Here is an 11,219-nt window from a genome sequence, read left to right on the forward strand (position 1 = left end):
ATCAAATGACAGTAGTTTATCAGTAATCCTAAAAAATAACACTGACGAGATACGCGATACAGAACGAGACCAAACGCAATACCAGCACATCTCCACACAGTTAACAAAACAGTATAATATGAATACAATACAATACAATACAATATGACTTACAAATGTTTTGTAACAGGAACAGCAGAATATTCAAAGCTTTTGCATTTTGGAAGCTTGAGTTTCTACTGTCCTCGGACAAAACTTGTGTAGTGTTACCAAATGTTAAAGAACTACTTCACCCAAAAATTAACATTTTATTATTTTTGTTATTTAACTTCATTTCTTTACAAACCCATATGCTGGTATTTTTTGTTGTGTATTGAAAATGTAAAAATAAAGAAATGTTTGTCAGTGATTACTTTTATTAAAGAAAAGTCAAATGAATTGCTCATTTGAAATTGAAAACTCAATATGTGACCCTGGACCACAAAACCAGTCATAAGGGTCAGATTTATACATAATCTCAAAGCTGAATAAATAAGCTTGCCATTGATGTATGGTTTGTTAGGATAGGACAATATTTGGCTGAGATACAACTATTTGAAAATCTGGAATCTGAGGGTGCAAAAAAATCTAAATATTGAGAAAATCATCTTTAAAGTTGTCCAAATGAAGTTCTTAGCAATGCATATTACTAATCAAACATTAAGTTTTGATATATTTACAGTAGGAAATTTACAAAATATCTTTATGGAACATGATCTTTACTTAATATCCTAATGATTTTTGGCATAAAAGAAAAATCAATCATTTTGACCCATACAATGTTTTTTTGGCTACACTGTAAAAAAAAAACAGCAGCTGTGGTTGCCGGAATTTTACCGTAAAAAACAGTGCAACATTTTAGGCTTTACGGTTTTAACTTAAATTTACAGTTAAATACTGTAATTTAATTAACTGATATAATGTTAATATACCAACCTTATGAAGTACTGAAATCTGTTTTGTACCTTTGTAGTACACTGATAACCACCAAATGCAGAAGGTGATGAGAAAGTCACAAGATGAACCAAAGCCCATCACAAGCAGCTTTTAAATAATAACATATATAGAAGGTGCACAGTGTCATTCACACAAACACTAAACACCATCATGGTAACACACATGAAACTGAAATAATGCAATAAACATTCATTTAACGACATTAGATGTAACACACAACCCTAATATACAAAACTGATAAGAAAAAACTAAGAAGAAACAGTTATTTCAACAAAAAAACATCAAATTTGAAATGTAACGCAGGGAATTCTGGGAATGTCAATTTACGGTTATTCACTGTAAATTATAGTCTTTTCCACTTCCAAAAACGCTATACTACCGTAAAATTAATGTCCAATACATGTAATGTCCAATACAGTTTTTCACCGTATATAGTAGGGGAATTTACCGTTAGCCATTTAACAGGTTTTTACTGTAGCATTTTTACAGTGTTTTACCATTAAATTCACGGTCATTTTTTACAGTGTATTGCTACAAATATAGCCCAGCGACTTAAGTCTGGTTTTGTGCTCCGGGGTCACATATTTGATTAGATACAGTTGATTTACGGAAATGCAATATTATGCACTACACAGAAAAGTATGATAAAAGCGTCTACATTATCAAAAATTATATTCTGCATTTTGTAAAGGTGTGTTTTAGCTTATTTAAATCATTGGCTAGATTTTCCAACAATGCAAATAGTTTTATGTAAGGAACTATTTGACAGTCAAAGTAAGAAGAAAATAAAGTTGGATTGAGACTGTAGCAGGCTCTTTTTTTCCAGTAAATCTGTTCTGTTTACATTCCTGATCCATCAATGGATAATCCAGTTTTATCTTAACTAAACTAAACTATTTGTGCAATGTTCAGCTGGTGTTAACACTCGTCAAAAGCATGCGCACACAGACTGGGACTGATATTGTCTCTGCACTGTGATGTAATCCCATCAATCCCTGGTGTGTGTCAATCAATAGCATACTCCGTCATTAACCTAGAAATAGACATTGTTGCAGTGCTCAACAGCTGACTTAGTCAACATGAATTATAAGTGTTATTTAACAGGAACAGCAGCATATTCAGTGCGTTTGTATTTAGTTTTTTTACTGTCCTTAGAAAAAAAAGGTGTGTAAAAGTGTTTAAGGGAGAGTTCACCCAAAAATGAAAATTCTGTCATTATTTACTTCACTTTACTTAGGGAATTAGGGAACACTGTAGTTTCTTATTAGCATGGATGTTACTCACATATCAGCTGTTTATTAGTATTTATAAAGCACATATTAATGTCTTATTCTGCATGAACATATTTTAGATTGAATCCTTTAATCGGACTCTAAAAACTCTTAGTTGATAGTGAATATGGGCTCCTAATCTAAAGTGGCAACATTTTCATTCTAAACCCATATGTTAGTATTTTTTAGTGTGTTTTTTTTTTTTCATGCAGCTCTTTTTCATACAGCAGAGGTTGACATTAACTATATGCCAAGCTCCGGCATGTTACTTTCAGCTATAGTTATATGAAAAAGTGATGTTTGTTTTTCTCTGAAAATATAACAGCATATGGTTTACATAAAGGTGAGTAAATAATTACAGAATTGCTATTTTTGGGTGAACTATTCTTCTAACAGAGCAGAGGCAGCCAAGTTATTTTGGTAGAAACTACAAACTTGTTATATAACTGAACCTTTTGTGTGTGTGTGTGTGTGTGTGTGTGTGTCTGTGTGTGTGTGTCTGTGTGTGTGTGTGTGTGTGTCTGTGTGTGCGTGCGTGCGTGCGTGTGTGTGTTCATGTTGTAGTTGCTCCTATTGAAGTGGAATATGGGTAAATTTAGGGGCAGGTTTTAAATCATAAAAAAATAATAATCTACTACCGTCTATTTTTGTGCTCAGAAGAAGAAAGAAATGCATAAAAGCTTGGAACGACATGACAATTTTATTTTTTAAGTGAACTATTCCTGAAGTTTTGCCTATGCTATGTCCCATTGACTGGATTTCATTTCAGTATGTGTAATGTGCTAGATACACGTTTGTTTTTACATGATTGTACAGGCATGACTAGTGTCTGCATTCAGTGATATTATGTTAATGTTCACATAAATGGTAATTACTGAAGTATTATTTTTTGCTTTGCTTTTCAACATTGAGGCCTGCAATTTTACAATAGAAAGACTTCACGTTTGTTGAAGTGGATTCTAGTGAATGATAACAGCAATTTTGAGAGTGAATTACAGAAAGCTTATGGTTGCTGTTCCCATAGCAACATACCCTCATTAAGGCTCATAGAAACTCAAGCATCTGGGAATAATTAGAAGACATCATTCCTTACTGATGCAACAGCCAGTCACCCACAATCGCATACAGATCCATGACGTCTCTGTGTTTCTGTCTGTCCGCTCCATTTCAATGTACCTTTATAAGCAACAACATTTTGTAAAGCATGCAATGTCTGTATTAGTGGCACCAAATTAGAATCCAGTAGACATAAAATAAAGTATTTGTAATTTTGAGAAAACAAGACAGAAAAAAGGAGTCTGTGCAGTTTGGAAAACTAATCATTTTTGCAATTCTGTTTGCTGCCGCTAAAACGAAATAAACCTTAAAATGAAAACCATTTGTTGTTATGAGTATCTATGAACGATAGTATGCTTTATTAGATTTCTAAAGGTTTTTTTAGGTTTCATGCAATTAAAATGACTTGTTTTCTCTGGCAGCTGGTACGTTCACTTCAGCGTGGCCTTAAGAAATATGAACACCCAGTAACAGCAGTGAAATGAATATTATGAGATGCATAAATATTATAATGAAGAAGCCATCTCCCATAAGTGTTGCATTTAGAAGAGCGATAGCTCAGCACCTGCCAAAGCTTTCCTGTGAGAGAATATTTCCATAAACAAAACAAGTGTCATGGATATATGGTTCATGCAGGTGAGAACAGATATACAATACTGCATCATTACTCCAGTCTTCAGTGTCACATGATCTTCAGAAATCATTCTAATATGCTGATTTGCTGCTCTAGAAACATTTCTGATTATTATCAATGTTGAAAACAGTTGTGCTGCCCAATATTTATGCAGACACCACGTTATACTACCACTCAAATGTTTGGGGGTGTATGTGTTTGTGTGTCTTAATAGAAATTAACGCTTTTATTCAGTAAATATGCATTCAATTGATCAAAAGAGACTGTAAACACATTTATAATGTTACAAAATCTGTTCTTTTGAACTTTCTATTCATCAAAGAAATCTGAAAAAAAAAGCAAAACCGGTTTTTACCATTAATAATAATAAGATCCATTATTAATAACTGAGCACCAATAATAAATGAGCAACAAATCAGCATATTAGAATGATTTCTGAAGGATCTAGTCTAGAGTAATGATGCTAAAAATTCAGCTTTGATCACAGAAATCAGTTACATTTGAACATATATTTAAATAGAAAATAGTTCTTTCAAATTGTAAAAATATTTTGTAATATTACTGTTTATTGTGTTTTGATCAAACAAATGCAGCCTTGGTGAACAGAAATGATTTAATTAAAAACATTTAAAAAGTACTGTACAGAGGTGATGATTAATCAAGTCTGAACTGCACTAATTTTGAAAACATCTGTTCTGATCTAGAATGATTTTATTAAAAATTTGCACATCCATTTGTTGAGGATGTTTTGCCATAGCACCAAAGCATTACATGACATTCTGAGATGAACAGATCATTTGTGGTCATTTGTGATCTTTGTCTTTCAGAAACCTGCCAATATCCTGGTCATGGGGGAAGGCCCAGAGCGAGGAAGAGTCAAAATTGGTAAAATATACTGACTTTGGCATAGGATTTCAATATAATTATCAAGATTTCCTCAACTGAAAATGTTTTTTATTGAAGTTGCAAATTATCAAGGAAGAAAACGAGATATGTAACTCTCCTGAAGCTTTTTTGGTCGACTCGTTTTCTTTTTAGGTGATATTGTCAACAGGGTTCCCAAGCTTCTTGAAAGTACTTGAATATCAGACGCATGGATTCAAGGCCTGGAAAGTACTTGAAAACAAATATAAGTCCTTGAAAGTGCTTGAATTAAATTTGAAATACATTCTGTTTAGTAGAATGGTGCTATTTCAAAAATTGTCCTATATGCGCTGTCAAAGACAAAACGAAACTGCGCTAATGATTGGGGGTTGAGATAGGGTAGCTCGAGAAAAACAACTTGGCGTGTGACAGGCCCAGCTCCAGAATCAAATCACTAAGGGTGCTTCTTAAATTAGGGAGGGTGCTCTAACTATATATATATATATTAGTGGCGTCCATTGCTATGGCGCAAAGAGCGCTCACTAGTTCATCGCGATTTAACAAAGATGCGTTATTATCAATAAAGTTCTCTACGCTGCACAAAGCATTAACACTTTGTTATAATGAGATGATTCGTACTGAACTAGGGTGACCATACGGGCCATTTTTATGGGACGCGTCCTTGCCAGGATTTCTGTATTTCCTGAACTATCCAGGTTGTGCAGATCGATCGTTGTATGACATTCACGAGAGCTATAGAGAGCAGAGCAGATGGCTCCTTATGCTTTCGAATCGCTCTCGCGGTACTTTGGTGTCATTCAGTGATCGGTGCGCAGCAACGCTTGAAGTCGAACGAAGGAACAAACACGTGCGCGTATTTGCATCGCTTTGATCGCTCTCTGTAGATCTCACCTTCTCACGCACCACGATTGGTCGATTATATACAATACCTGCATGTTATTGGTCAAGCTACTTTGGATGTTTTAGGCAAATCCTGGCCAGGACGTGTCCCGTATGAACGGCACATATGGCCACCCGATACTGAACACAATACCAGAACAAAACCTCCGGCAATTTCAGCGGTGAGTGGATTCTAACTTAAACGCCTCTGATTCAAGAAATCAACAGATATGTCTGTGATTGGCTACATTGCTCAACGCTGCAAAAACACGTTGAAACCGAAGTCGATCTCCAGAGTGCAAACCATAACGCACTGGATAGTTTGCCAAATCTGCAATAAAATGGCATTAATACAGCTTTAACTGAGGGTGCTTTTGATTTAGTTTGAGGGTGCTTAGCACCGGGCCTGGCGTATGAGCTGATGCGCAGCCCTGCATGAACCTATGGAGAAGCAGTGCATTTGTGAATGAAAATTACTGCGTACGACTATGAAAAAAAATATTTAGGAGCACCAGTGTGACTGACCCGATCAGCATATTTGTGTTTGCACTCAGGGGAGCTTCAAAGGTTTCTAACTTATTTACAACGTATTTTTGCTGCGTTGAGTAATGTATCACAGACAGATCTGTTGATTCCTTGAACACAATGTTAATCAGAATCCACTCACTGCTCAAACACCAGAGTTTTGTTCAGTGCTGAGTTCTGCAATCTCACAAATCCTCTCATTATACCAAACAAAGTGTCGACAGGGTGTAAATAAGAGATTCATTGTGCAGTGTAGGGAGCTTCGTCGATTATAATGGAGTTTTGTGAGATCGCAATGAGTGAGTAACAGCTTTTAATGATTATTAAGGGAGTTTGCAAATGTGATATTGATTTAATACAACAGTTCATTAAAGGCACAATATATATTAAGTGACTTGCATTGTCTGACTACAACACTATTGCCTGATTTTGCTCTATTTCATCAACGAAAATAGTTTCAAACAAAGTCACAGCTGAGCCGCTGCGCATTTCCACGCAAACACAGCGGTGTTTCGTTTATGAATGAACAAGCAGCGCTGTTTTGTCATACTAGATACATTTAGTTCTGTTATAATGCTACTCTGTGCGATCGTCACTTGTGCTATTAAAATGCACAACATATTAAAGCGTCTTTAATGTTTTCTACAAAACAAAACCGGAAATCGAGGGGTTATGACGTCATTGGCAGGCGAAACAATGACACTATAGGCACGGTCCGTGTCACTAGTTAAAATTGTTTATTTCTCTGGATTTAAACATTCTTCGAAACATTTTGTGACACTATGGACACGGTCCGTGTCACTAGTTAAAATTGCTTATTTCTCTGGATTTAAACATTCTTTCTAAACATTTGGGATAATGTAAGTACACAAGTCAGCAAAATATATAACACTGTTCTAGTGGTTTTTGGATATTTTAATAAAAAAATCGTACATATTTTGCCTTTAAACAAGAAATTAATATTAAGTGACTTGCATTGTCTGACTACAACACTATTGCCTGATTTTGCTCTATTTCATCAACGAAAATAGTTTCGAACAAAGTCACAGCTGAGCCGCTGCGCATTTCCAAGCAAACACAGCGATGTTTCGTTTATGAATGAACGTGCGTTTTTAAATGAATCTGAATCAATTACCCATTCATAAAGCCAGTCACATGCTTCTTTCCTGAATGAATTAGTTATTCGAACGAATCAATTGAATGAATGATTCAGTGATAAACTCAATGATTTGCCGCCACCTACTGGCAGTTTTACTTTCATTTTTAAAGGATCTTTTCTGTTATTTAATTCGTTTAATTTTTCTATATTCAAAATTTTATACTTAAAATATTAACCTCAACATGAATTTATGAATTTAATTCCACTCATGCCACCTCTGAGCCTCATTAAACGTCTGAAAATCCCCCTACAAGCCACTTTTGTGTTTTTCTGTGCCAACTCTGTGGTACAAATAATTTTTTTTAATACTGATTTTATTTGATTGGTAACTTATTCTTATTTTACTTGATTTTATTCTGTTGTTTTAATTAGAAATTTTAAAAAGCTTATAAATATGATTTTTGAATTTGACATAAAAGATGACATACTTTTAATAAAGTTAGAAAAATGCCATTACAAGGGTGTAAAAACTAAATTCCCTGTAAATCACTTTAAGGAGTCAAATATCATCTCGTAATGGGAAGGCTAATATTTGATCAGAATTTTTTATTATTGATTAGAAGGTGCTCCTGAAATTTTTGACTGTGCTCCTAAATATTTTAAAATTTTAAAAGAAAAGTACGCGTAGAGTCCTGTTTAACCACTTTTAATTAAATAAAAAATTGAGAAATTCTCTCAAATTTAAATCTTTTACAAGAATTACAGCAAAAACCAGTTTGATGCAAGAATATATATTTTTATCAATATTTGAGAAATTTAATTTGAATATTACCAGTGTGAACTCCATTGACTTTAATGGATTTAATTAAATTCCTTTGAACACAACTGCTCAAAATGGTCTAAATTTATGAAACCTACACATTAAAAACATTATTACTCTGAAGTCCTTGAATCTGGTGTTCATGAAAGAGTGGGAACCCTGTGTCAAGGTTTAGAGAGCTTAAGCGGCTGTAGGGTCAGTCTGAGCAAATGTGAAGCCATTGTCTTACATGGGTGATGACTGTTCAGGGCTGTCAACACTATTTTTACCAGCCTGTGGAATTTGTTATTGTGTTTGGTTACACTGTGGCTTTCAGTGTTATCTTGACTCACTCGAGTATTGGAGCCACATCATGTAAGCAGCACAACTAATTATTTAATCTCTCGTGGGTTATATGACATATGGGACAAAACATGGTCAGCAATTTCCATTATGTTTTGAAAATAGCACAATTTCTACTTTCCTATTAATCAAGCGCAGGGTTGCCAGGACTGCACAACAAAACCAGCACAGCTGGTACTCAAATATAGCTCAGTCGTTTTCCTGAGGAAAATGTCTATAAAAAATACGCTCCAAAATTGCATTCCGAGGGGTTCTACCTCAGTCTAAAAAAGGAGGGAGTTTCGCGGTAACCGTATAAGAGTAGCCCAATTCAGCGGGAAATCCGCGGACTTGGCAACACTGATGAAATGGTCTCACCCCGGGTACCCTAGCAACCGCATAGCAACACCCTAGCAACCACCCGGGTACCTTAGCCTTAGCAACCGCATAGCAACACCCTAGCAACTGCATAGCAACACCTTAGCACCTGCCCCGGGTACCCTAGAAACCGCATACCAACACCTTGCAACCATCCCAGGTACCCTAGCAACCGCATAGCAACACCTTAGCCACTGCCCCGAGTACCCTAGCAACCGCATAACAACACTCTAGCAGCCGCATAGCAACACCCTAGGATCCACACCGAGTACCTTAGCAACTGCATATCAACACCTTAGCAACCACCCCGGGTACCTTAGCAACCGCATAGCAACCAACCCGGGTACCCTAGCAATCACCCCGGGTACCTTAGCAACCGCATAGCAACACTCTAGCAACCACCCCAGGTACCTTAGCATCTGCATAGCAAAACCATAGAAACCACATAGAAACACCATAGAATCTACATATAAAATTTCTATCTATCTATCTATCTATTTTTTCTGATAGATTGCATTGTCTTCAAAACTTTAAACTTTAAACTTTAAAACTACTTTAAACTTCAATCTAGTTAAAACTGAAAACCTTCAAACTTAAAGCTTTTAAAACTACTTCAAACTTTCTAGCTAGGCTTTTTCAAGCCAACTTAAAGTTTGCCTACACACTTTACTATCTAGTTATAATTATGATGCCATGTTGTCACTTCATGACCCCTAAAAACCCACCAGTTATTAAAAATATTAAATAAAATGCTTACCGATGACTGTTTGTTACTAGTCTTCTCCTATGCTCGTGAAAAACAAAATGCATAGCTCACCTAAGGCTGAAATGATCTGCAAACATGATCAGAGTGGGTTTCTATGTTTATGGGTTTCTATGTTTGTGTGTCTCAGCTGATATGGGTTTTGCCCGACTCTTCAACTCTCCACTGAAGCCTTTGGCAGATCTGGACCCAGTGGTCGTCACATTCTGGTACCGAGCACCCGAACTACTGCTCGGGGCGAGACACTACACCAAAGCAATCGGTACGTTATGTGTTGTGTGTATTTCAGGCTGTATTGTTTGTTATCTGTACTTAATATTCTTGGACTTTTTTCAGATATTTGGGCAATAGGCTGTATCTTTGCGGAGCTGTTGACGTCAGAACCAATCTTCCATTGCCGACAAGAGGACATAAAGACCAGCAATCCTTTCCATCACGACCAGTTAGATCGCATATTCAGCGTCATGGGCTTCCCAGCAGGTGACTGACCTTAACTTATCGTATGGCCACCTTTACTCTGCCTCACTGTACTACTCTCAGGATTTGATCTTAATTAAACGGAAACATTTTTACATCACTTGTGTTAGACTGATCAGTTTAGATGAATCTAAACTGGAATGAATGTGGGCCCTCTTCCCACATGTATTTGAGCTGCAAGTTTGATATATTACTTGCATATATTAGTGTTACTGTTTGGAGTCATTTGTTTTAACTTAAGTGTTACATAATGTGAAGCTGTTTGTACAGTGATAAAAGACTCATTGATTTGTTGAATCAATGAATGAATGATGTTGTTTCGTGGGTTTATATGAAATAGATTATACCACAATAATAGACCAGCATGAAAAAAAATGATGTAGCAGTTGTACAGAACACACTGGAAAATAGCAGACAATGTAGATTGCCCATTTAAAAGTGCTGATATTTCATAGACGTAACTCAGACAACAAAGCAACATATCCAGTTGTACTTCTGGATTGTCACGGTAGGTGTTGTGAGTGAAGCACACGATGAAGAAGAATTAACAATAACAGTCTTAAATATATAAAGCCACAAGAAAACTACAGGATACTCGCTAACCACAAAGTATAGCTGAAAACGGACAAATACTAAAGGAAAACTGAGAGTTCATAAGCAGGAGCCAAACAAAGGGAAACTAATGAGATAATCAGACAACAGGTGAACTGAAAGAGTCATTAAACAGGGCCAAAACAAAAACAATGCCACAGAAAACAGAGTACAAGTTGCATGGATATTTAGGACCAGATTTACTAAACAGGGTAAATTAGCGTGAGAGTGCGGCGATGGATTTCCATAATGCAATCTACCAGCGCAAATTAGTGAAGGGCCGCAAAAAAGCAGAGCCGATGATAACGTCTCAGGTTACTTGTGTAACCATGGTTCCCTGAGTAGGGAACGAGACACTGCGTCCTCTAGGGGGCGCTATGGGGAACGCCTCGTCTCCATAATTTCCAAAAGCTCATCATACGCAGGACAGGAGGATTGGAAAGGCTCAGCCTCAGCTTATTTGCCCTCCATCCTCCAGCGGCTCACTCTCGTGCACAGCCGACGATCGCGAAAGGGAAACCCCCCTTCAAACTCACGGCCAGATC

The 11,219-nt window shown here is 36.4% G+C and overlaps 1 protein-coding gene across 2 annotated transcripts in view; it reads left to right on the forward strand.

The window, feature by feature from the left end:
* LOC107660514 (cyclin-dependent kinase 19) overlaps positions 1–11,219 on the forward strand; it is a 58,265-nt gene that overhangs the window by 35,363 nt on the left and 11,683 nt on the right. For both annotated transcript variants that reach the window (XM_016449835.1, XM_016449836.1), the window contains exons 5-7: positions 4,764–4,821; positions 9,737–9,868; positions 9,943–10,086. In XM_016449835.1, coding sequence (XP_016305321.1) covers positions 4,764–4,821; positions 9,737–9,868; positions 9,943–10,086 — 334 coding nt within the window. The remainder of the gene's footprint in view (positions 1–4,763; positions 4,822–9,736; positions 9,869–9,942; positions 10,087–11,219) is intronic.

The sequence above is a fragment of the Sinocyclocheilus anshuiensis genome, unplaced genomic scaffold (assembly GCF_001515605.1).
Source record: "Sinocyclocheilus anshuiensis isolate Anshui unplaced genomic scaffold, SAMN03320099.WGS_v1.1 scaffold659, whole genome shotgun sequence".
In the NCBI taxonomy this organism is placed as follows: domain Eukaryota; kingdom Metazoa; phylum Chordata; class Actinopteri; order Cypriniformes; family Cyprinidae; genus Sinocyclocheilus; species Sinocyclocheilus anshuiensis.